A 22,898-nucleotide genomic window follows, 5' to 3' on the forward strand; every position below is an offset into this window, starting at 1 on the left:
ATAAGATGATCACAATTATTTCACAGTCACTAGCGGTACTGCAGTCCTTAAAGACTGCTCTCCTTCAATCATTATATTGGCATTTTGATCCATAATGTACTTTACTTGAACAAAAAATAAAATGAGAAAGAGAAGCAGAGGAAAGGATGATGTCGCAAGAAAAAAAGAAGTGCAGAAAAATGAAGAGAAACAAGTGCTGAAGCAAAATGTGACTGGGACAGAGAGGGAAACCAGTGATTTTTGTCCTGATTAGTTACACAGTGAATGATAATAATTCTTGACTTTCTGGGTTTCTAATGGGCTGTTATTATTTGTGTCCCAGACCAGGATGAAGTCAGTCCTGTTTTGCTTCCTTTTCTGTTGCTGGAAGGCAATTTGCTGTAGTAGCTGTGAGCTGACCAACATTACCATTGCAGTGGAGAAAGCAGAGTGCCGCTTTTGCATCAGCATCAACACCACTTGGTGTGCTGGCTATTGTTTCACCAAGGTGGGTACTGCATTTTGCTGGAAGTGAGATTGTCAAAAGTCTGTAGGGGGCATGGCTAGCTAATTCTCATTTTAGCAGCGCTGGATGTTTGCCAAGTAAACACCCTTAAGTCTGTGTTTTGGTTAGGGTTGATGGTCACAACATCAATTAGAGGTTTCAGGTTAGATTTGGGGAAATTTAAGAAAGCTCTGATTTTTACTCAGTTTTCCAAATCAGTTAAAAAATGTTTAACATCTTTGCCATATACATGCTACCAAAATATGCTTCTAAATCACATAACAATATAAAGGCACATTATTAACAAAGAAAATAAAGTTATCTTCTTGGTCTGCCTGAACACAAATGCTGATAGACTGCCTGAAAACACAAATCAATCCTTGTACATTGTTAGAACAAAATGAGTCAGCATAAACACTCCATTCTTTATACTCAAGAGAAAATCAAGACAGCAGTGTGGAATTCAGTCTGAATCTATATAGCCATTTTCATATTAATATAAGTGAAGAAGGAGTTTCCAGATGTTGCTCATTTTCTCTGTAGCACCTAGTTCCTTTATTCTATAAACTTAAATTGAAAATAACAAATTTTTAAGTAAATATATTTTGTTGAATGCAAACTACTTATTATACAATTTGTTACACCTTCTTAACACAAACACTTGTTAGCACAATATGGAAATAAATCAAGCGCACCTCCAATTTCTTTCCTCAGTGCAAACAAATTTTTCACTGGGAAGTACTAAAACAATATCTGCCTGGAAAAAACATCTGAAATTCAAACAGTGTATCCTTTGAAATTAAGAACCCTATAATTTAGCATTCAAGGAGCAGGACTGTTTATTAGGCAGTAGAATATTTAATATCTGACATAAGCCTTCAAAAACATATTAACTCAGCATTAATATTAATTTTTAAAATGTTTATATATACCAGTGTAATGTTTTGGGGAATATTTTTTTAGGAAATTAAGATGGTAGTATGGTTTAAAATGATATGAACGTAATTTTGAATTAAGTGCAAAGTGTCAACTCAAAATTCTAAGTCATTGTTTTCACTGTTTTTCATACTGAAATTCAAAGTTGTCTTAATTGATTAATACTTTGATATAGCAATAGGAAATAGGACAAAGAATACATGTATCTTCTAAAAGACTTTAAGTATAATTTAAAAATAAGTTAAATGTTATATACAATAGAACAAGGGTTTTAGTGGGTAAATGTTAGAGCACACAGTATTAAATTACATCTCATTTTAATGAATTAAATAGGAAAATCCAGAATATTGCAACTTAACTCTTTCTTTCCCAAACCCTTCAGGATCTTGTGTTTAAGGACCCAGCAAGGCCCAACATCCAGAAGACATGCACATTCAAGGAGCTGGTATATGAGACAGTGAGGGTGCCTGGTTGTGCTAAGCAAGCTGATTCTCTGTACACATACCCAGTGGCCACTGAATGTCACTGTGGCAAGTGTGACAGTGATAGCACTGACTGCACTGTACGAGGTCTTGGGCCCAGCTACTGCTCCTTCAGTGAAGTGAAAGAGTAAAGAAGAGTGGACATTCCAAGCACCTACTCATGTCTGTGTGTGTGCCCTATGCCAGGCTGGAAACCACTGGGCCAGGAGATCATCACACCTCTTCAATTCTTGCTCTAATGGCAGAGGGGAAGCTCCTGGAATTGAGATTCTGGGGCCAAGATACATACCAGTCTGCCCTATAATCTTGGTCAGTCCTATATGTTATATTAAGTCTCAACTCAATGGATGAGTGGATTGTTCTTCAATAATCTTAGAAATTCTTTCAGGCAGTTCCTGCCTTATAGGAACATGGATTCATAGGGCCTGAGGAAGGAAATGATAGTGAATGAGTGAAAGAACTAAATGCAGGACAGTCTTCTGCTAGACCCTGGGGCTTCAAGAACAGGGCAAGCAACCTCTTTATGGTTGTATCTTCAACCACTGCAGCTTTCTGGAACCTAGTGAGGAACTCAACAATGGTTTTCTAAAGGAAAAGTAAGATGAGGAAACTAGAAATTAGGACTACATTGAAAGAGGCTGGCTGATGAGGTTTTCTCCAGCAACATCAGTCTACGGAAGTAGGGACAGGTGTTCCACTGTGGCCCTCCTCTCCTGAGACACAGGGTATTGACGCAGGATGTCTTTAGAATAGCTCAGTTCAGATGCCAGGGAGTGACACCACAGCTCAAAATTTTCCACTTACTACTACCAAGCCCTACAGTTAACAGCAGAAACAAGGCATGTTAATATGGAACAATGGACACTAAACCACATCTCTTGTTTACTTTAAGGGAATTATCAAATGCTGTTAGGTGCCCCCAAAATTCATTTTTGTCATGAAGTAAACCTACATCACCTTGACCTCTACAGGTTTTCTTGCATTGAAATGAGGGGGTATTGGGAAACAGGTGAAAACAGCTTGCTAAAAAATTGAAATATGTAATATCTACAAATATATTTATATAAAGAAATAGTTCTTTCACCAAAAAATTAGCCAATGGGGGGGATTACTGTTTTCTAATATCATTCCTTTTTTTTTCTTTTGTTGGTGTAATTGAGTTCTGCCAAGATTACAATTTTTTTCTAAAGGGTATTGAAAATATTTCATGAGTTATTTTAAAGACGTTAAACTTTTCAGTTACGTACTTGTTTCACACAGTGTTTTATTTAAATCTTATTTTTTTAATATAAAGATGCACAAATCATGGACTCATATTGTTTTAAGTATAAACAAATCACATGTATGTACATTTATAATATTAGTAGAAAACTAAAAATATAATACCTAAGGGTTCTACAAATATCTGTCCTGATTATTTTGGAATAATAAAAATATTCTTATATGTCTAAAAGCATTTTGTCATTTAAATTTCCTGTCACTTCTTAAACTTATTTTCTGAAAAGTTGAGAAAATAGTTGTGCGTGTGAGAGAGAGAGAAAGATGGAAGGAGTAAACAAAGAATCAGAGAGGAAACAAACAAAAGAATTTCTCTATCCCATTTCTTAAATTTCTGAGAAATTAAGCTTCAGTGATGTGAAGTCACAGTCCTAGCCCATTTGTTCTAACATTATCAGAGTCTGGGTGATTCTTACTGCTCACAATTGTGAAGGCTTTGGAAATCTTTAGATCAAGCAGGCAGCAGATTTGGTATCTGGTAAGACCCACTCTACTTTAAAAATGGAAGCATATTCTTTTTTTTAAGATTTATTTATTTTCATTGGAAAGGTGGATATACAGAGAAGAGAAGAGACAGAGAGGAAGATCTTCTGTCCAATGGTTCATTTCCCGAGTGACTGCAATGGCTGGACCTGAGCCAATCTGAAGCCAGAATCCAGGAGCCAGGACCTCTTCCATGTCCCCCACACGGGTGCAGGGTCCCAAGGATTTGGGCTGTCCTCAACTGCTGTCCCAGGCCACAAGCAGGGAGCTAGATGGGAAGCAAGGGCCACTGGGATTAGAACTGGTGCCCATATGGGATCCCGGCATGTGCAAAGTGAGGATTTTACCCACTACTCTATCGCGCTGGGCCCGAAGTATATTCTTACAAAGCCAAAACTTCAGAAAACTTTTTCAAGCCTCTTTTTTAAGGGTACAGATTTGCTGTGAGAGGGGTCTGTTCTTATGACCTAATTATTTCTTCAAGGCCCCACATCTTACTGGCAACACGATGTGAATCAGACTTCAACAGATTTTTGAGAGCCACAAGCAATCAGACCATAATAATTACAAACTGTCCATGGAAAAATCAGGATTAATATTCTGGCCATGTACCTTTCAACCCAGGTTTCTTTTGACTACTCCAACACACTAAGAAGTCATTTTGCAAAGAAATGAAGAACAACTATAGGAATTGATTGCCAGGAATTACCCATTTACCCCATGGCCTGCCCCCGAGTCTTACATGTAATGATGGGTACTGCAACCCATTATGGCATGACATGCCTCACCTTGCAATTGATGGCAGGTGCTGTAACCTGACCAAGTCCAGCCTGCACCCAGTCCCAGCTCATGCCTGGTGGGTGCTACAGGCTAGCTCATCTTAGATTGCCCCCAGTCCCAGCCCTAATGTGAACAGGCTGGTATTACAGCACTACTCAACCTACCCAGAACCCCATCCTGGTTCTCGTGTCTGCCAGTGGGTGCTATGAATTGGCCCAGGCTAGCCTGCCCCCAGATCTGAACCATACATATGTCAGGGGGTAGTATAAACTTGCCTGGCATGGACAGCTCCCAATTTTCTTTCCTGCACTCACTTGCAGGGACTGCATCCTGTCATAGGAGTTCACCAAGTTCCTCTTTCAGGTTACTCACAGTTCCAGATCTCATATACACTGGTGGGTGTTTGACCCAGCCTGACTTGACCCATCCCTGTCCTGGCAAGAAAAGCAATCTTGCCCAACTACTGGCCCACAACTACTCCTGCTCTTACTGTTGGGTGCTATAGCCTGTCCATACCTGGTCCACCTCCAGATTCAGCTTTCAGGTGGCTCAGCAGGCACAGAGACCTGATCCAGCCCATTCTATGCCCACTCTTGTTCTTACAAGCACCAGCAGGTGCTGGAGTCTAGCCCAGTCTGGTGCATCCCAAACACAGTCCACACCCATACTGAGAGATACTGCAGTCACATCCAGCCCAGTTCATTGTCCCCATTCCTGCTCTTCTGCTCATTAGTAGGAACCACAACCCAGCCGGGGTTTCCCCTTAACTCCAAACCAGGCCTGCAACCAGATCTTGCACATGATAATGTCTCATCTGACCTAACCTGGCATAACGCAACCCCTGACTTGGACTTTGCCTTCAGATGCTGCAGCCTGCCTTGTCCTGGCCCACCTCCCAGTTTCAACTCTTGCTGCTGGGTGCTACAGCCTAGCTCTGCCAAGTCTGGTTCCCATCCCTGGCTTTCATGCAAACTAACAGGTATGATAACCTAGCCGAGCATATCCTGCACTCCAGCCTGGCTCCTGTATGTGCCATTGTGCTTAGTTTTGGCCCTGCCCATTTCCCTCACTCCTCCCCACTCTCTACCACAAACAAACCCACACACTTGCTGACAAGTGGATCTGCCTTACCCAGCCTGACCAACACCCAGACCTGAATCACATGCTTGCCAGAGGGAGCTACAGCCCACTAGGGGAGTTTCCCAAGTTGGTACCACCAGGCCCACTCCCAGGCCCAGATCTCAATTGTGCCAGTGAGTGCCAGTCCTTTACCTGGTACAGTCTGTCCCCTCTATTTCAGCCTTTCTGTGTGCTTATGTATGCTGCAGCTCAACCTGCCACACAATATATTCTTGTGTACATTTAAGAGTGCTGTACCCTGGACCAGCTCAACCTGCTCCCCAATCCAGTACTCTTGAATATCTTGGGATTCCATGGCCATGCCAAGCTCGGCTTATCACTGCCACCAGTTCTTGAGCAAATCAGCAGATTCCACAGTTCCACAGGGGTGAGCCCACATATCCCCCATAGAATATGCCTCCATACCTGGTTCTCTCATGGTTGGTCAGTGTCATGGCCCAGCCTAACATGAAAGGTCCCCTGTTCTAACACTCTCTAGTGGGTATTTTGATATCTAGCCCTGTCAGATAGGTCCCCAGACCTAGCTTTATTGTGTACTGGTGAGTGGTGATTGGTGGTGGTTGATTCTAACTAGCCCAGCTCAGGTCTCCCACATAGGTGGGTGTATCCATCTGACCCAGAAAGGTCCTGCAGCTTCCCTCCTTCAAACCACCTGGTCTCAGCCCCTTGCTTACTTGTAAGTACAGTGGCCTTATTGGTGGAAATTCTCCCAGAAGTAATTCCTCACCTGCAACATACTCCCTCAGTGGTCCTCCCTCCCACACATCCCATACCCTCTTCCTTGACAATCCACAGTCCCTGAAGGAGTTCATGGGTTCCCCATTGCAGTCCTTTCAAGCCAAGTCTTTCCATAGGGTGGCCTGCTGGTCTAGAGCTCTGCCTGTCCACCAGGGACACAAGCTCTTGGCATGTGTGCTGCCCTGGAACCCTACCCCTCCACCTACCCAAGATCCAAGCATGTTCTCAGTTCCCCAAACCTCGTCCACCAGCACACCAGGCCAGCATGGTAATCTATTGCTCTCTACTTCTTGCCACCCTGCCAGTATCAAGCACATGCAGAAATTTCTGGCTTGCTCTGCTTGCCTGGGCACAAGCCCCCAGGTCCCTGCATGCCCCCACCAGCTCCATCTCCCATGTCCCCTGAAAGACCACACCTCCATACCTTGGCAGCCTGCTTGTGTTAGCAGAACTCAGGCACTCATGCAAGGCCTATTGAGACATATTAGCCACAACACAAAGCATTTCTTTCAGAGTTAAATTGTCTCAATCATCTAAACCATATATCACATTGAATAAGCTATTAAAAACAATGGAACTTGGTATTCTTAACTATAACACAGAGCTAATACTATTTTCTATTTCAGAGGTTTGTATAGATAATTAAATAGAACAACACGGGTTTGAATAGAATTTTTATTTAGCAATTTCTCAACAAATAGTAGCACTAATTCCTTGAGGGAGATGATGTGACAAGACAGTAAAGTCAGTCAAGTTAAGCACAAACTGTCCCAGACTCATCGGGGTAATGCTGAACAACTAACTACTCTGCATATCAGTCTCCTCATCTTTAAAATGGTGTAGAAGTTGTAACTACTCCACAGGTTGCAGCACACATTCAGAAAGATAACACATGTAAAACTCTTGAGAGTTCAACACTGTTATAATCCCTATGAAAAGAGATCCCTTTACCACTTAGTCAAAAAGTCAAGGTCAAAATGCTAGGAAGAATGCCAAAGTTTAAGGTTGAACAATTCCTAATGCCAAATACAATATACTTTTTTTCTGAAGCAACAAGAATTAAAAAATATGAATGCTCCAGTTCTACTCCAAGAAAAGGACCACCCACTTTGGGTTTCATACCACTGACCCATGCCCCTAAACTATATTTGAATGGTGATTGCTAGTAACCAATGCACTGAGTTGAGGTAGTTGTTCAGCCAGCCTTGCAAGACTCCAATAACTGGACTCTTAATTTCTTGTTCAATAGATAACACCTTAACAGCTGGTCCTGACTCAAAAATCTTTGTTTAGGGAACCTCCAAGTCTGGACAGGAGAACTCCAAGTGCAGGGTAAAAATCACTGAAACCTAGTTGGCCATCATATAAATTTTCCAAATTATGGTATCATTGATCAACCAGGAATTTTGACACACAGATCAAATAAAGATGGTAACTTCAACCAGCCCCATATTGCCTGGCCAGAGGCCAATAGGCAAATGTAATTTTCCTCTGTTCCCCTTGCTACTGACTCTACCTTCCCTGTCTCCTTAAAATTCCAACAGCTAGATACTAGTTCTAGAAATGTGAGTCTGATCCTTCTTCATCTATTGATACTTGAAACCCTCTGTTTATTCTAAAATGTTGTCCACATTATTTTGACTCAGCACCACTAAAAAAGATCAACTTTTTGATAACTTTTTCTCTTCCTAAACACTACGATGAGGGTCTGTCTTAACTCTGAGAAATCATCACATAAGGTTCGCCTTTGACCATGACTATTAATGAATGGGATTTCCCCTTTATGTTCAAGAGTAAAACAAACAAACAAATAACAACAGCTCTTAGTACTTTAATTCACACATTGGTTCAGTCACGGTCTCACCTTTCCTTGCCGCTTTACCTTCTTACTTACTCTTGCCCCCATCTCTAAGTAACTTTTAAATCTGAAGAGTGAAGAGAGTGGAGGGATCATTTTTGATCCTTCTGTCCCTGGATGGCTTTAACCAGAAGACAATGCTCATTCCAGGAATAATTCAGCTGGCTATGTTAAGAAGCTAGTCAGCAGTACTTGAGTTATAAAACAGTGAGGACACTACATAAGAAAAAACACTGAGTTCATGACAGTCAAAGAAAAAGAAGACTGGAATTGGGGGAAAGTAAAAGTAATTTTGTAACGTTTTGTTTCCTACAACAAGTAACAAATCTGAATAAAACTACATTTATTGAATCCGGATAAGGTTATATAAAGGTGTTTATTGCATTCTTACAGATATTTTAAGTGCTTGTTAGTTGACAACAGATGCAAGGGATTTTAATATGCATTGTATATATAATCTTGATTTTTATGCCTACTTTAAGAAAGGTGAAATAGGCTCTGAACCTAACTAAAACCACATAGCTAATGTACAAAGCTCCAGTTATTAATACATATTTACTGATTAAGCAGAGAATTCAGTGTACTCACTGTGAAACATACCTTCTGCTTGTTGGTTATAAAGCTGGACTACGTAGGCCCAGCACGGTGGCACAGTGGTTAAGGTTCTCGCCTTGCATGCCCGGAATCCCAGGATCCCATATGGGCGCTTGTTCTAATCCCAGTAGCCCCGCTTCCATTCCAGCTTTCTGCCTGTGGCCTGGGAAAGCAGTTGAGGACGGCCCAAAGCTTTGGGACCCTGCATCCGCGTGGGAGACCCAGAAGAGGCTCCTGGATTCAGATCGGCATAGTATTGGCCGTTGCGCTCACTTGAGGAGTGAATCATCGGACGGAAGATCTTCCTCTCTGTCTCTCCTCTCTGTATATCCACCTTTCCAATAAAAATAAAATAAATCTTTAAAAAAAAAAAAAAAAGCTGGACTACGTGCCTCAGCCTTGCATATAACCAAGCATGGTTATATATCAGTCTCCAAAATGTGAACAGAAGCACTTTAAGATATTTCCAAACCTGATTGATAAAATTGGCTCATAATGTCATCTATTCATTTTTTCTATCAACTGAATATCAATTGAGGTGACCTTGAATGCTTTGCATTGATAACAAAGCCAAAATCAGCCTAAATCCCTGAATTTCTGCATGGAAAGGTATGTAACAATATCATGCTTTTATGGCAGACTGGGTAGACTAAACTTCTATTGAGTTAGGTTACGGCCATTTGTAAGCTTTGAAAAAGCTGCATTATTTTAATACATATTATTTCAACACACATATAGGTAAATAGATAGTTGATGAAAAGTACAGTTTTAGCAAAAATTAAACAAAACAAAAAATAAACACCTGACATACATGATATTTGTTTAGTGATTATAAAATAGAAGACAATAAAATCATTTTTTTACATATAATCTATAGTTGCTTTTGCAACACAACAGAATGCAGCTATTGTGACAAACACTGTGTAGCCTAAAATGCAAACAAAATATTTACTACTTGGGATTTAACAGAGAAAAGTTTGCTACTCTTTGCTCTAAGAAAAGGATATGCAAAGACTCAGAATTTTAATGGGCTTTTCTTTCTAAATATTCAAAGGATGGCTTGTTTACCAAAATGAAAGGTAATAGTCAAAACATACCTTGCTGGTAAGAAAAAGCCTATTGTTTCCCGATTTCAAACAATGAAATTTGAATAATAAGGAAAGATCTTAAGAACAAAGATCCAATAAAATTCAGCTCTGTAGCAAAGACAGATTCAGGATGCGAGCTTTCAGGTCTTTCACCTGAAATAGTATTATGACAGAACTACTAAGTCATGAGGAGCCCTAAATTAAATCTTAATTAATAATCACTTAGAAAAAAAAAACTTCAATGTGTTTGTAGGCTCTGAAAAACGAGCTGTGCCTCCTATTCTTCCTTTCAATGAATGGACTTGTCATGTCATTGTGAACACATTATTCCACATAAGTGTCCCTACTTGACCAATGAATATTTGGTAGAGATGAACAAAAAACGTAATTTCTCTTTTTTTTCTGGTCATTCAATAGCATATTATTTAATTTTATGGCATTGTAAATTTTTGTTTTAACTTTATTCCTGTTGCTGATTTTATTTTATGGCTTTTCATTTAAGGGAATGTATAGTAACTATGTCATGGAAACTAACATATCCAATGGTGAAGATAAAACGCAGTATGCATTTCTACTTACAGATCAAAGATGGACTCCGAGTGAGACTGTTATGTATATCTTAACAATAGGATGCTGGACTTTCTGCCATTATCCGTACCCACAATCTCAGGACACACTTAAAATAGCAGAATGATGGACTTATGACAGCTTATGAAGGACTATACTTTTGTACTAATATATAGGAGGAAATCAGTGGAGGGGAAGGAATTTTGTGAGGGTGTAAGGGAAATCCAAGAGCCTACAAAATCATATCGTAAAGAACATTCATGGAAGAATCAAGATGGCGGAATAGGGTCAGGACAGGCTTAAACACACAGAGAAACATTAACCAGGGTGAAGCATACAGGGCACGTTTTAGGAAATAGGAGACAGACCAGCAACAGAGGGGTACATGGAGATTGATGGACATGAGAAAGCAGTGGACACAATGGTGTGGTCTTGCAATGACCAGATACTCCAGTGGCAGTCAGTGAGCAGAAACCTGATATACATTGGTGGCTGGAGTTTCACCAGAAACTAGGTGGCATGGGGAGATCACCAGGAATTCAGGAGGTGAATTCAGGCAAAGAACTGCCTATCTTGCTGGTTTGTTTGATTTGACCAGGAGTAACACAGAGAAGCAAATTCCAAACTGGTAGTGCAGGAACAAAGTGGATTTCACAGCCCAGATCCCAAGTAGAGCCAAATAGGGTAACATTTTGTGCAGGGAAGAAGACTATGGGACAGGACTGCACATGCGCTTAGCTGGGAATGAACTCATTTCTGGCTTAGTGCACTGCAATGACATGGCATCCTACAGGGTCCACCAAAAATAGGTTCAGATAGCCGCCAAACCTAACATCCAACAGATCCAGAACTCCACAAGTGGCACATCAGGCACCATGTTGTACAGTGTGGCAAAGGCTTTGAGACTGTAGGGACGAGAGTGAGCAGTGAATACACTGAGCTAGAAGAGAATTCAATGATGTGAGTGAATTGTACTGGTCTCACATCGAAAATAATACTGACTTTGTCATCTTACAACTCAAAATAGGTCTGTGTGGCCCTCAGACCCAATGGCAAGCAGGTTGCAGCAAGATCAGCATCACCACTGACCTAGCTATTTAGGACACCTGGTGTCTCCCTAATTCTGGCATCTATGCAAACTGAAAGTAGGAGAAACACGGAACCGACAATGATGTAGCCTCAGCAGGGGATCACAGGAGGTAGAGACTAGTGAACCAGGAGCTGGGGCTACAGAGATTATTGTGGAAATTTAACGTAAGGGCCCAGATCTGAAACTCACTGGAAGGAGTGCCACAAGTCACTGCAAACAAAGAACTGAGTACCAACTGCAATAATAAAATCAACTTTTAGACTTGTGGATGACACAACTTGAGACACGTGCCCTAAGAAGAATCTGCTAAACAGAAGTACAATGCCTTAGACCAAAAGGAGAGACAGACACACAATGAATACTACTGAAAACTCCCATGCAAAGGAGCAAATGCTCTTGCCAACCTCAAAGTTAACTGAGAGATACATCAAGAAAATGGAGGATATAGAATGCAGAAAACTCATTATAAATCTTCTTATCAACAATGAGAAGCACATACAGCAGCTCAAGGAATCCACGGAGTATGTCACACAAGAAATATTAACACTGAAACAAAATCAAGCCAAATTTTTTTAAATGAAGGATGCAGCAGAACAAATTGAAACTTAAGTGGAAAAATCTCAGTAATAGAATGAAGGAGGCAGAAGAAAGAATCTCAGAATTGGAAGATATTTCTAGTCACAATGGGAAAAAAAATCAAAATGCTGGAAGTAGAGCTGGGTCAAGCTAAAAAAAATATTCAAGAATTAAGAGACACAATTTAAAGGCCAAATATAAGAATTATGGAAGTTACAGAAGGCAGAGAAAGAGAAATTGGATTTTAAAATGTATTTAATGAAATAATAAGAGAACATTTCCCTAATCTGGAGAAAGAATTGTGAAGCAGAATAGAGCAGGGGAACAGAACTCCCAACAATGTTTACCAAAAGCAAAGTTTACCATGACACATGATAATCAAGCTTTCTTCTGTTAAACATAAGGAAAAGATACTTTAAAAAATCAATTGACATATAGAGGAAATGTATTATATTTGCAGCTGATCTCTCACATGAAACCCTACAGGCCAGAAGAGAATGGAGCAACATAATCCAGATTTTGAAAGCAAAAAAAAAAAAAAAAAAAAAATTGTCTACACAGAATAATATACTCAGCAAAACTTTCCTTTGTCTTGATAATGAAATAAATTTCTTCCACAGTAAAGAAGTTAAAAAAATATGCCTCTTCCAAACCTGCCCAACAAATGATACTTAAAGATGTTCTCCAGAGAAAAGGAATAGTACCCACCAAAACCAAAGGCAAATGTGAAGAACATCCCAGTAAAATAACAACAGAAGACTCAGTCAATGAACAACCCATTGCTAAAATGAAAGGACTAAATTAACACCTACTCATATTTACCCTGAATATAAATGACTTAAATCCACAAATCAAACATCATAGGTTAGTAGACTGGATTACAAATAAGAAAAATCTATTTGTTGCCTACAGGAGACACATCTCACCAACAAAGGTCAGTGGAAACTCTATCTCATGAATTTTTACGTTTTTTTTTTAATTTTCGTTTCTTCAAAACATTTTTTTCTCATTAAATTTTTCACTGATGCATAGATCATAGAGTATCATCATTTTCATGAAGAAGGTTCTTGATTTTCTTTTTAATTTCTTCAGCACCACATTAGTCATTCAGTAGCATGTTATTTAACTTGATGACATTACAAATTTTCTATTTTTCTTCCTGTTGTTGATTTTTGTTTTGTGGCTTTTCATTTAAAGGAATATATAGTAACTGTGCAATGCAGACTATCATATTTAGATGTGAGGATACAATATATTATGCATCTCTAATTCCAGATTAAAGATGGACTCCCAATGAAACTGTTAAATATATCTTGACAATATGATGCTGAACTGTCTGCCATTGTCCATGCAACTACTGATGGACTTCTGACTGTTTATGAAGAGCCATATTATTATAATAATATAGGAGAATTCAGTGAGAAGGGAGAAAGTTTGGGAGGGGGTTAGAAGAAGTCTCAGGGCCTATGGAACATTATCACAAAATGGTAATAATAATAAATAATAAATTTTAAAAATAAATTCAATTAAAAAGTAGGAAAAAACATAAAACAGAATATTTTCTTTTATTAAATTCTTCAGCAACTCATAGGACATAAAGTAGCATCATTTTCTCCATGAAGGTTTTTTTTATAATTCACCTTTTTCATAAGTTTTGCACCATGAAAAGCAAAATCTGAAAATTATGAATAAAACTTTGAGTTATCTGTTCCCTCTTAGATGAATGTATGATTACAAAATAAGCTTTTCTTAAGTCAGAGACTTGGGAAATTGTCAATAACAGATAATTATACCTTAAATAATACAGGAAATCACAGTGATTAAGGACTTATGCATAATGTTTCACACCAACCCAAATGCACAAAAAAATTGATTGCTAAATGTACCCACCTATACACCATGGGTCAAACATTTCTGTTCCAAAACACAATACAAAAGTGAAAGGGAACTCAAGAACAATACTGAAAACACTGGTGAAATTCCTCTCACAAAAAAATCCAGACAGTGTTTCCTACCTGTTCCCTAGTAATGAAAACTCCTGAGGCAATGTAAATAAAAAGCCATGAAGTGTGGATGCTCTCATGACTTCAGAGTCAGTGCATCTACTGTGTACACCTTCTCCAATGCTCTAATGTTTTCAGGGCTTTTTCAGGAGAAAATTTTTGCAGGGTGCTCTTAGAAAGACTCCTGTTGCGATATTTGGTTGAGACTTACTTGACTCTCAGTTCTCTAACAAGGTTTCAATGGAACAAGAAACCTGCATCACATTAATATAAAATATTATTCCAAATGCAATTACTCCAAATCCTCCACTCCTCTTGGAGATAGATAGTATTTATTAAACCAAATATTAGGAATTAGGAACAGGAAGGGTAGTGAAAGTGCAAAGGAGCCAGAGAAGAATTAATGTTACTAAGCAGGGTGTCTTCAAAGGCTCCCTTCTAATCATATTTCTTTCCATCCATATTGGTACAAGTTTTCAAAATCTAGCAGAAAATGCTTCCACTCCAGCAGCATTTCTTCCTCACTCTCTAATACAAATGCTGAAAAGATTAATAAATGACTTAAATAATAAAAGCTATCCTGAGATACTATGAAGCAATACGTGTAATAATTATGTCACAATCTGTGTAAAGGAATTAGGCATTTTAGCACTAGGAGTTAAGCCATCACTTGGGATTCATATTGGTTCCAGCTACATTGTCCTTCAGATTCAAGATTTCAGTAATGTACCTAGGAGAGAGCTAATGATGACCAAAGTACTGGGGTTCCTGTAGTCTACATGAGACCCAAACAGAGCTCCTGTCTCCTAACTTTCCCCTGCCTACTTAGGCGAGCATTTATTGAATTAACAGATTGAAGATTATTTCTGTTCTCTTTCCCAACTTCCCTGCCCCATTTTATCAGGGATCAAGGTGGTTATTCTTGCTTAGAGACCCTCACACATCATTCCTGATATTTTTCAAATTTATCTTTTTATAGTAGCTCCAATCTCATCAGCACTCATTATCAACACAGATTTTATCTCTTATTTTAAAAAGTCCCAAGAGAAATGATGGGAATGGGTCAAACTTCATCATCTGTTGCAGAACTTTTTATGCAAGGTTATGATCAAAATCAACCTTTAGGAACTCCAGTAGCAGACTTTTAGCATCTTTGGAAGAATGGTACAACTTTTGTTTATTCAGTGACCTTAAATGAGAAAAGTACCTGATGTTATTTCTCTGAGCAAAGAAGGAATTGTAAGAGTGGTTTAATCTAGAAAAGAAGTTGAATGTGGCAGGTAGATTGATTGTTGCATTTCAATAAATGTTTATCCAAAGTCATATACCATTTTAATGACCTCGAGAAGCTATAAGTAGTTGTTTCACATTTGAAAAAAACAGATGATTCATCCTTTCCAAGGGAGTTATATTGATTTGAATGCAGTCCACTTTCTTTATTTTGGCTAAAATATATGAATATTATATGCTGCCATTATTGGAATGCTGAACAAACTGGATTCTTGCAGCATAATCTCCAGAGCAACTTCATTTTGTTCTCCCATCATCTCTTTTAATTTTTCTCAGAAACAACTGTTCTGTATTGCAGGATGAGAATTTTTGAGACTCTATGGCATTACTGGTCATTCTTACTAATAAAATTTTCATTATCGTTCACAAACAAGCTGTTTTATTTCAGCTCACAAAAAAAATTTCAAATCTGAGTTAATATTAAGAGTGTTCCATCCTAGAAGAAGTGAAAGCATAACCATTTAAGTTTTTCTTCTATGATGTCTATTCCCTGTTTTGGGGGGTCTCCAGTCCCTTTAATTTGGAATACAGATTGGAGAGAAAAGAAAAGAACAAATTAAAGGGGTGTGTTCTGAAGACATGGTCACTGAGGTTACACACTCCCATGCGAGTATCTGCTCTTCAGAGGGTCCTCTGATGGGACCATCCCCGCCAGAGTTTTGTTGTGCATCTTTGCACGCAGGGACTTCGGATCCCCTTCACTTCTTAATTAAACATCACATCTCAAGTCTTCATCTAGTGCCTTCCCAAGCAGCACATAGTTTAAAACTGACATTCCTAAGGTTGATTTTCCATTTAGACTCCACAATTCTTATATCAGCTCAGGATTGGAGAAGAGAGAAGTTGCTGTCTGGATTCATTTCTCAACTTTGAAGCCACAGGAAACTTCGGCCAGCTCTTGACTTTAAGCTTTGTTATGTAGGAATTAGTTATCCTCCACTTCATACAACAGCTGCAGGCATTACATACATGTGAAACTCTCTATATGTTCCCATGAAGCTTCCTTTTCTTCTTCTTCTTGCATTGAAATGGGGAACACAGGCCTTTCCTCCTTGCCTCCTCAGAAATAGGATGGGAATTTCATACAAGCTTATCCAAAGCATTCCTCTTCCTAAATCCTCTCATTTTCAAACACTCACTTTGTTTTACAATTCCTTAGTGAGGGTGAGATTTTCTACAAATGTCATGACTATATACTCTGCAATTCCTAAATGATGCTGATCTCAAGATTCAGATTTTGATAACTGAAATGTGATTACATCTTGATGTCTGAAAAGCTCCATTTTAACACCATGTTGTGCTACCTCATACATTATGAGAAATCAATTGAACCCTATGACTAAATCAAATGAAACAATCTGATTAAGAATTTAACTTTTGTCTTATCCTCAGATCAATGTAAAAAAAAATCCCCACCTATTCACTAACATGCACATAATTCTTGCATTACCCATCCCTGATGGTCCTACCAGGAAATGTAATAGAGCCTGTTAGTACACAACACATGCAAGAAGCTGAAACATAAATTAACTCCAGATAGGCTCAGGCAGTATGAGACAAGTGCATCTCTATTCAAAAGCTATTTCAACACCTTCAAAATTACATTCACCCCGCTGCCTTGTCCCTCAAGACCAGTTCACATAACACACCCCTACAGAATGTTCTCAGAATTTAATTTCCTTCTAGGCACAATGTTACAATCTCATCTAACCCTGAAGATGTTTTATTTTTTACTTTCTTAAATAAAACATAGAAGAAACACAAATGGGCAAAAGTTATGAGGAGACACATGGGCCAGGGAGTAAAAAGGAAGAGGAAAACTAAACAGTGGGTAAAAATTGTCTTCACTGACATAATACTACAGAATGGGTATTTTAAATAACAGAAAAAAATTTTTTTTTCATAGCTCTGGAGAGAAGTCTCAAATGGAGATGTCAGCCAATTTGGTTCATGGTAAGGACACTTCTCCTGACTTCTTTCCTTCATTTGTGTTCTTACAAGGTAGGTAGAAAGAAAGAAAGAGGTAGAGTGAGAGAGAGGAGGAGGAGAGGAGAGGGAAAGGATGGAAAGTAAGTGCACAACAGTTCTAAAGTTTCTTCTTCAGATTCTAAAACCATTCCTTCAACCTCAGTTTCCTCTGTAGAGGTTCTCCCAATGTGGTCAACGAGGAGGCTGTTATTTAAAGGAATACATTTAAGATGTGGTAGTAGGAAGTGGGGGTGTGGGACAACAGAAATTGAATCCTTGACAGGAAGTTATATCATCAGCTAGTTTAACTCCGTGTGCTCCATGTAGGGATAAGATAGTTAGCTGTGCAGCTGGAAAGCCTAAATGTGAAGACTGAAGAGTGCTGCTCTTTCTGTAATCAATTAGGGCAGTCCAGAATTCTTTATGGTTATATGACTTACTGTGGCAAGCAAATCACATCCCTAGAGATTTCCATGCTCTGGACTCTGTGAATATATTCCCTTACAGGGAAAAAGTGACTTAGCAGATGCAATTAAGAAATAAAGAACTTGGGCTGAGATTACCCTGAACTATCTAAGTATCTCCCCTAGAATGACAAAGATCCTTAAAAGTGGAAAGAGGGGAGAGGACCACCAGAGACATGCAACTAGCAAAGGTCAAATAAGCCCATGTGAGAAGAACTGGACTTTCCATGTAGGATTTGAACATGGAAGAAGGATGTCATTAGCCAAGGAACATGATAGCCTCTAGAAGCTAAAGGAAAGGAAATTGATTCTCCCTCAAGACCTCCAAAAAGGATATAATCAAATTGACATCTTGATTTTAATCCAGTGAGAGTTATTCCGGATTTCTGGTTGTTAAAACTGTAAGGTAGTAAATTTCAGTTGCTATAACCTAATAAATTTGTAATAACTGGCAATCATAACAGTAGTTGTCAGAAATTCTTATCCTCCCTCCAGTCAAAATAAGTAGCTGATATTTCTGCTTTATCTGGAATGTGCTTTCAGCCAACTCTACACTGGCACCACTGGTTGGACTCATATGACACAGGACTGTCAGGAGACAATTCTGTGTTGGTTTTTTTGTTATGTATGGCCTATAAACAAAAGCATTCATTGGGAATATGTGCTATTGCTTCTTATTTGTAATTTCATCTTTAGAGTCTAGGACTTTAGACATGTGTTAGGTGTCAAAAAAATACTTGCTCAATATGAAATAAAGTAGTAATCATAATCAAATTGGAATATGGATTGATAAGCCTTAAGATAGGTAAAGATATAATGCAGAATGCACCTCTACTTCCAAATCAAAGAGAGACTCCCAATGAAACTGTTGGATGTATCTTGACAATAGGATGCTGGACTCTCTGCCATTGTCCATATCTACAATGTCAGGATATACTGAATTGGCAGAATGATGAACTTACGACTATTTATGATGAAGGACTATATTATTGTAATACTACAAGGGAAATTGGGGGCAGAATGTTGGGAGGGCATAAGGGATATCTCAGAGCCCATGGAACTGTACCACAAAATAATGAAAATACATTAATTAATAAAAGATACTCTATCATGTTTTAATTCTCAATTTTCTTTTCAATAAAGCTATTCTATTTGTAAATGACTTATTCTTCCTGGTTATAAGAGCTGGAAACCCAAGAAAATGAGGAAATTTGTAATGGGCATAGCTGGAAAAAAAGGAAGAAGAAGAGGAAGAAAACCAGCATGGTGCCAGCTTCAAGCCTTCCTATTCTGGATAGTTCTCATCATGAGATCCTCAGGATCCATCCCCAACCCTTTGTTTGAAAAATAGTTCTATTATTAAAGTTGGAAATTTTTAAAGTAAGCATATAAATTAATAATCTAGATTATTTGATGAATCTTTTCCTCTTAAATTAATTGCTGTTCATAAGAAATGTTACTTACTTACCCAAAGACAACACTGAAATGTATTCCGCCAATGTATCTAAAAGATCTTTCCCAGGATACACCGATAAAATAAAATTTATCAAATCCACTTGTTTCCCACACTGTATAGATGTATCAAAATTTATTTTTAAGGAACAAGCATTGTGGATTAGTAGGCTATTCTTTTTCCTGCGGTGCCAGCATCCTATACGGGTACCATTCTAGTCTTATCTGCTCCACTCCCAATACAGGTCCCTCATTATGGCCCTAGGAAAGCTCAGATTCTCAGGTTCCTGCACCCAAACAGGACACTGAGAAGAAGCTTCAGGCTGCCCACCTCAGGCCAGCTTAGCTCTGGTTATCGCAGCTAATAAACCAGAAAATGGAACATCCCCCTCTCTCTTTCTCTCTCTCTCTGTAACTGACTTTCAAACAAAAATAAATAAATATTTAAAAAATTATTTTAAGATGCTCTATTGTAATGCAAATTGCAAAGTTAATGGGTGAAATTATCTCTCACCAAGGTTTTCACAAAAAATGGATACTGGGACAAACGTAATAGTTGTATTCTACAACATGCTGTATGTAATGTAGCCAGTTGGTTTATTAGTCATGTTGAGTACACTCAACATATTTTCTAAATCAAAATTAAACATAAGCACATCATTTTAAATGATACTTTCAATAATCGTATGCTTTTCCTTGTTCTAAAATTAATATACATATAGCATTTCCTTTACATATTAAGATGGATCATTTTGATGAACAGCTATGGTTCCTAAAAAGAGAACCACAATTTTGGATTTACTCTATATATTACAATGTTGGAAATCTGGGCATAGATGAGTTGCAGAATGTCAGAGAATATCTAAACTTAAAACTGACAAGAAATTCTGGAATAAAAGATCATTTTATCTAAAAGAAGAGCTCAAAGGAGAAACAAGTTCAACATATGGCTTTCTTCTAATCTTTAAGTAGTTTACATATAATTATGAGTAAAATACTTTTCCAAAAAGGAATTAAAAAACCAGAATGAGCAGTTAGGTATGAAGAGGGCACAATGAATCCCATAGATTAAAGGATAAATATATGTCCACTTCAAGATATTTGAAGTGGTTTTATTCATTTTTTCATTTCACAGTCATTCATTGAATAATTTTGGCCAGTTCAGTAACTGGGTTTCTTCTTAAGCAAAAATAACATGACCACTATTTTTCTCTCTTTCCAAATAACTAACCAAGAGAATGTACCTTTCAGCCTATTCCTTTGGAACACGTTCATCTTAAAAATGTATTCAGTAGATTGAAAACTTACATTTATTAAAGGAGACATGTTTCTGGAAAGAATGCAACAAATGAAATAAATAACTGCTCATTATAATAAACAAGGTTTGTTATATAATCTTTAGATGGTGAAGTGCAGTATTTTGACCTGCTTAAAAAGTATAGTAAGAAAGCTTTAGAGTTATGTAAAGCATGACAGGCAAGCAAGGAATTTAAATTGTTGTGGGAAAGATAATTACAGTTGACAAGATACAATTTGCAAGGTAAGACCAGAAAGGCAAATCAGTGTGTCTCAACTCCAGTAGAGATCAAATCAAGTGAACTCAGTGACGTTAAATCAAGTCACATGGCTAATTTACTTTGAGTGAAAACAATGTTTTAAAAAACAATCTCTTAAGTTTGATTCCCAAAATCTCTAGATTTTTCTGTCCCCTGTAACTGATTTCAAAATCAATATTTCAGTATTTCAGAATCTTACAGTTAGTATTAGAATACTTTTTACACATTAATAATTTGTTCTTATGATTTCTGCTTACAGATTCTATAAACAATCCCCAAAATTCTCAAATTGAATATACTGAGAGGCATCAATCTAATAATCATAAGTATTGCTTTTCAGAATAAAAAATTACAAGCAAATATTTGAGCCCACAGTTATTAACACTAGATTAACCAAAAGTTTACAATTATAAATATTTCCACTTCAAATTTCAAATTGTTATTGAAATGCCACAATTCCTAGAAATTAATCTAATGACTAGAAAAGACAATGAGAATTGCAAGGCAGAACTTATCTTCAGTTAGTTCTTGTAATTAACATGCAAAACCTCATCACTTCTAGCCTGAAAAACGGGACATAGATCAGTTTCATCCTACTTCTCTCAGGTAAGCACAACTTACTCTCAGGAAACAACATAAAAGAAAACCAAACAGAGCTCTAAGAGTTATTAAAAACAAAGTGAGTTTACATGTGATTCTATGAGTAGAAGGACAGCATGATGTCCTACAAATCTCCATTCACCAAAAACAAGCAACTTGAAGCTTTCATAAATGAAGCCTGTGAGACAGGGTCATTAGTTGTATATAGTTGGGTCTGCACAAGCTGGACTCCTGAAAACATAAGAGTCAATCTTCAGGATCTAGGGACAGATAAAATATTTCTCAGATGACACTAAAAGTATAATCCATAAAACAGATATACTATAAATTTAAAATGTATATTCTGTGGCCAGCATTGTGGTACAGTGAGCTAAGCTGCAGACTGCAGCATGGGCATCCTATACAGGAGAGCCAGTTCAAATACTGGCTGCTCAATATTTTTTAAAATTCTTTTATTTTGGTAATCTTTACACAGTTGATTAGGGAATGAAGGGTCAAGGGCTACAGGAAAGTGAGTAATACCTTTGTTTCCACACTAACATCATTTTTTTTTTCTGTATCCGGGGTAAGGGAAGAGATAAAGCGTAAAGCCCACCCAGCATCCCACCCATCCCAGGTTCCCAATGTGGGGCATGCTCCGAGGGTCCTGCTCATGTAGTTTTGATAGTTCAACAGGTGTGAATTGCTGCCAATCTTGCTGCTCCAAGCACAATGAAATCTCTTCAGAATCCACTGGCTGACATATTCTCTGCATGGTTGGGGTTCTGAGCTCAGCAGTTCAGTTAGAGGGATCCCCAGAGAAACCTTGTCTGAGGTGATCCCAGACCGATTCTTGTGTTTGCCAGCACTGGGTCCGGCACAGTCCATCGCCCCAATCAGCTCATGCATATGTGGCTGCAATTTCTGGGTCAGTTCTGTTTCCAGCCCTGTCTTCCACACAGACCAATGTGTGTTACCGTTTAGCCCAATCCTACTCACTTCATACTTGGCCCTCACACAAACCAATGGGAGCTGCAGCCTAGTGTGCGCCTCCCCGTGACCCCCACCAGGCCTGCCCCCTACCCTGGTTCCCATGCTTGCATGGCAGTATGTACCACAGACTTTTTCAGTCTGTCCCACATCCCATTTAGCTTTCATACATGTCAATGGACATTAAAGCCTAGTGTAACTCAGCCTGCCCTATTATCCAGTCCACACACATACTGGTGAGTGCTGTTCCACCCCTGCCTCAATCCTGGTTTTCATGCTCTCCAGTGGGAGTGGTAACCCAAGAGGGAGGTGCCCACAATTTCTCTCCTAGGCCACTCCCACTCCCAGATTATGCACTCTCCGGGTGGTTCTGCCATTTAACTTGACAGAATTAGCCTCTGGTGCCAGCCTCTGCCGGCTGAAGCTGCGGCAAAGCCCAATCAACCCTCACCTATCTTATTTATGCTTGCAGCAGTAGCAGCAATCAGTCCAGCCTGGCTTT

The 22,898-nt window shown here is 38.5% G+C and overlaps 1 protein-coding gene across 1 annotated transcript; it reads left to right on the plus strand.

Annotated features, from left to right (window-relative positions):
* The first annotated feature begins 303 nt into the window (after positions 1-303).
* FSHB (follicle stimulating hormone subunit beta) lies at positions 304-2,067 on the plus strand. The gene is made up of 2 exons (XM_040980300.1): positions 304-487; positions 1,803-2,067. The coding sequence occupies exons 1-2, from the start codon at positions 329-331 to the stop codon at positions 2,031-2,033; spliced, it is 390 nt and encodes a 129-aa protein (XP_040836234.1). The 5' UTR covers positions 304-328; the 3' UTR covers positions 2,034-2,067.
* The last annotated feature ends 20,831 nt before the right edge of the window (positions 2,068-22,898 follow it).

Source organism: Ochotona curzoniae, unplaced genomic scaffold (assembly GCF_017591425.1).
Source record: "Ochotona curzoniae isolate NIBS_2020 unplaced genomic scaffold, NIBS_Ocur_1.0 contig_3432, whole genome shotgun sequence".
NCBI classification, from domain to species: domain Eukaryota; kingdom Metazoa; phylum Chordata; class Mammalia; order Lagomorpha; family Ochotonidae; genus Ochotona; species Ochotona curzoniae.

Bases quoted from the DNA above. Each gene is read 5' to 3' on its own strand.
- FSHB (XM_040980300.1), top strand. From the start codon at position 329: ATGAAGTCAGTCCTGTTTTGCTTCCTTTTCTGTTGCTGGAAGGCAATT. The intron at 488-1,802 runs GTGGGTACTGCA...CAAACCCTTCAG, and splicing joins CTGGCTATTGTTTCACCAAG to GATCTTGTGTTTAAGGACCC.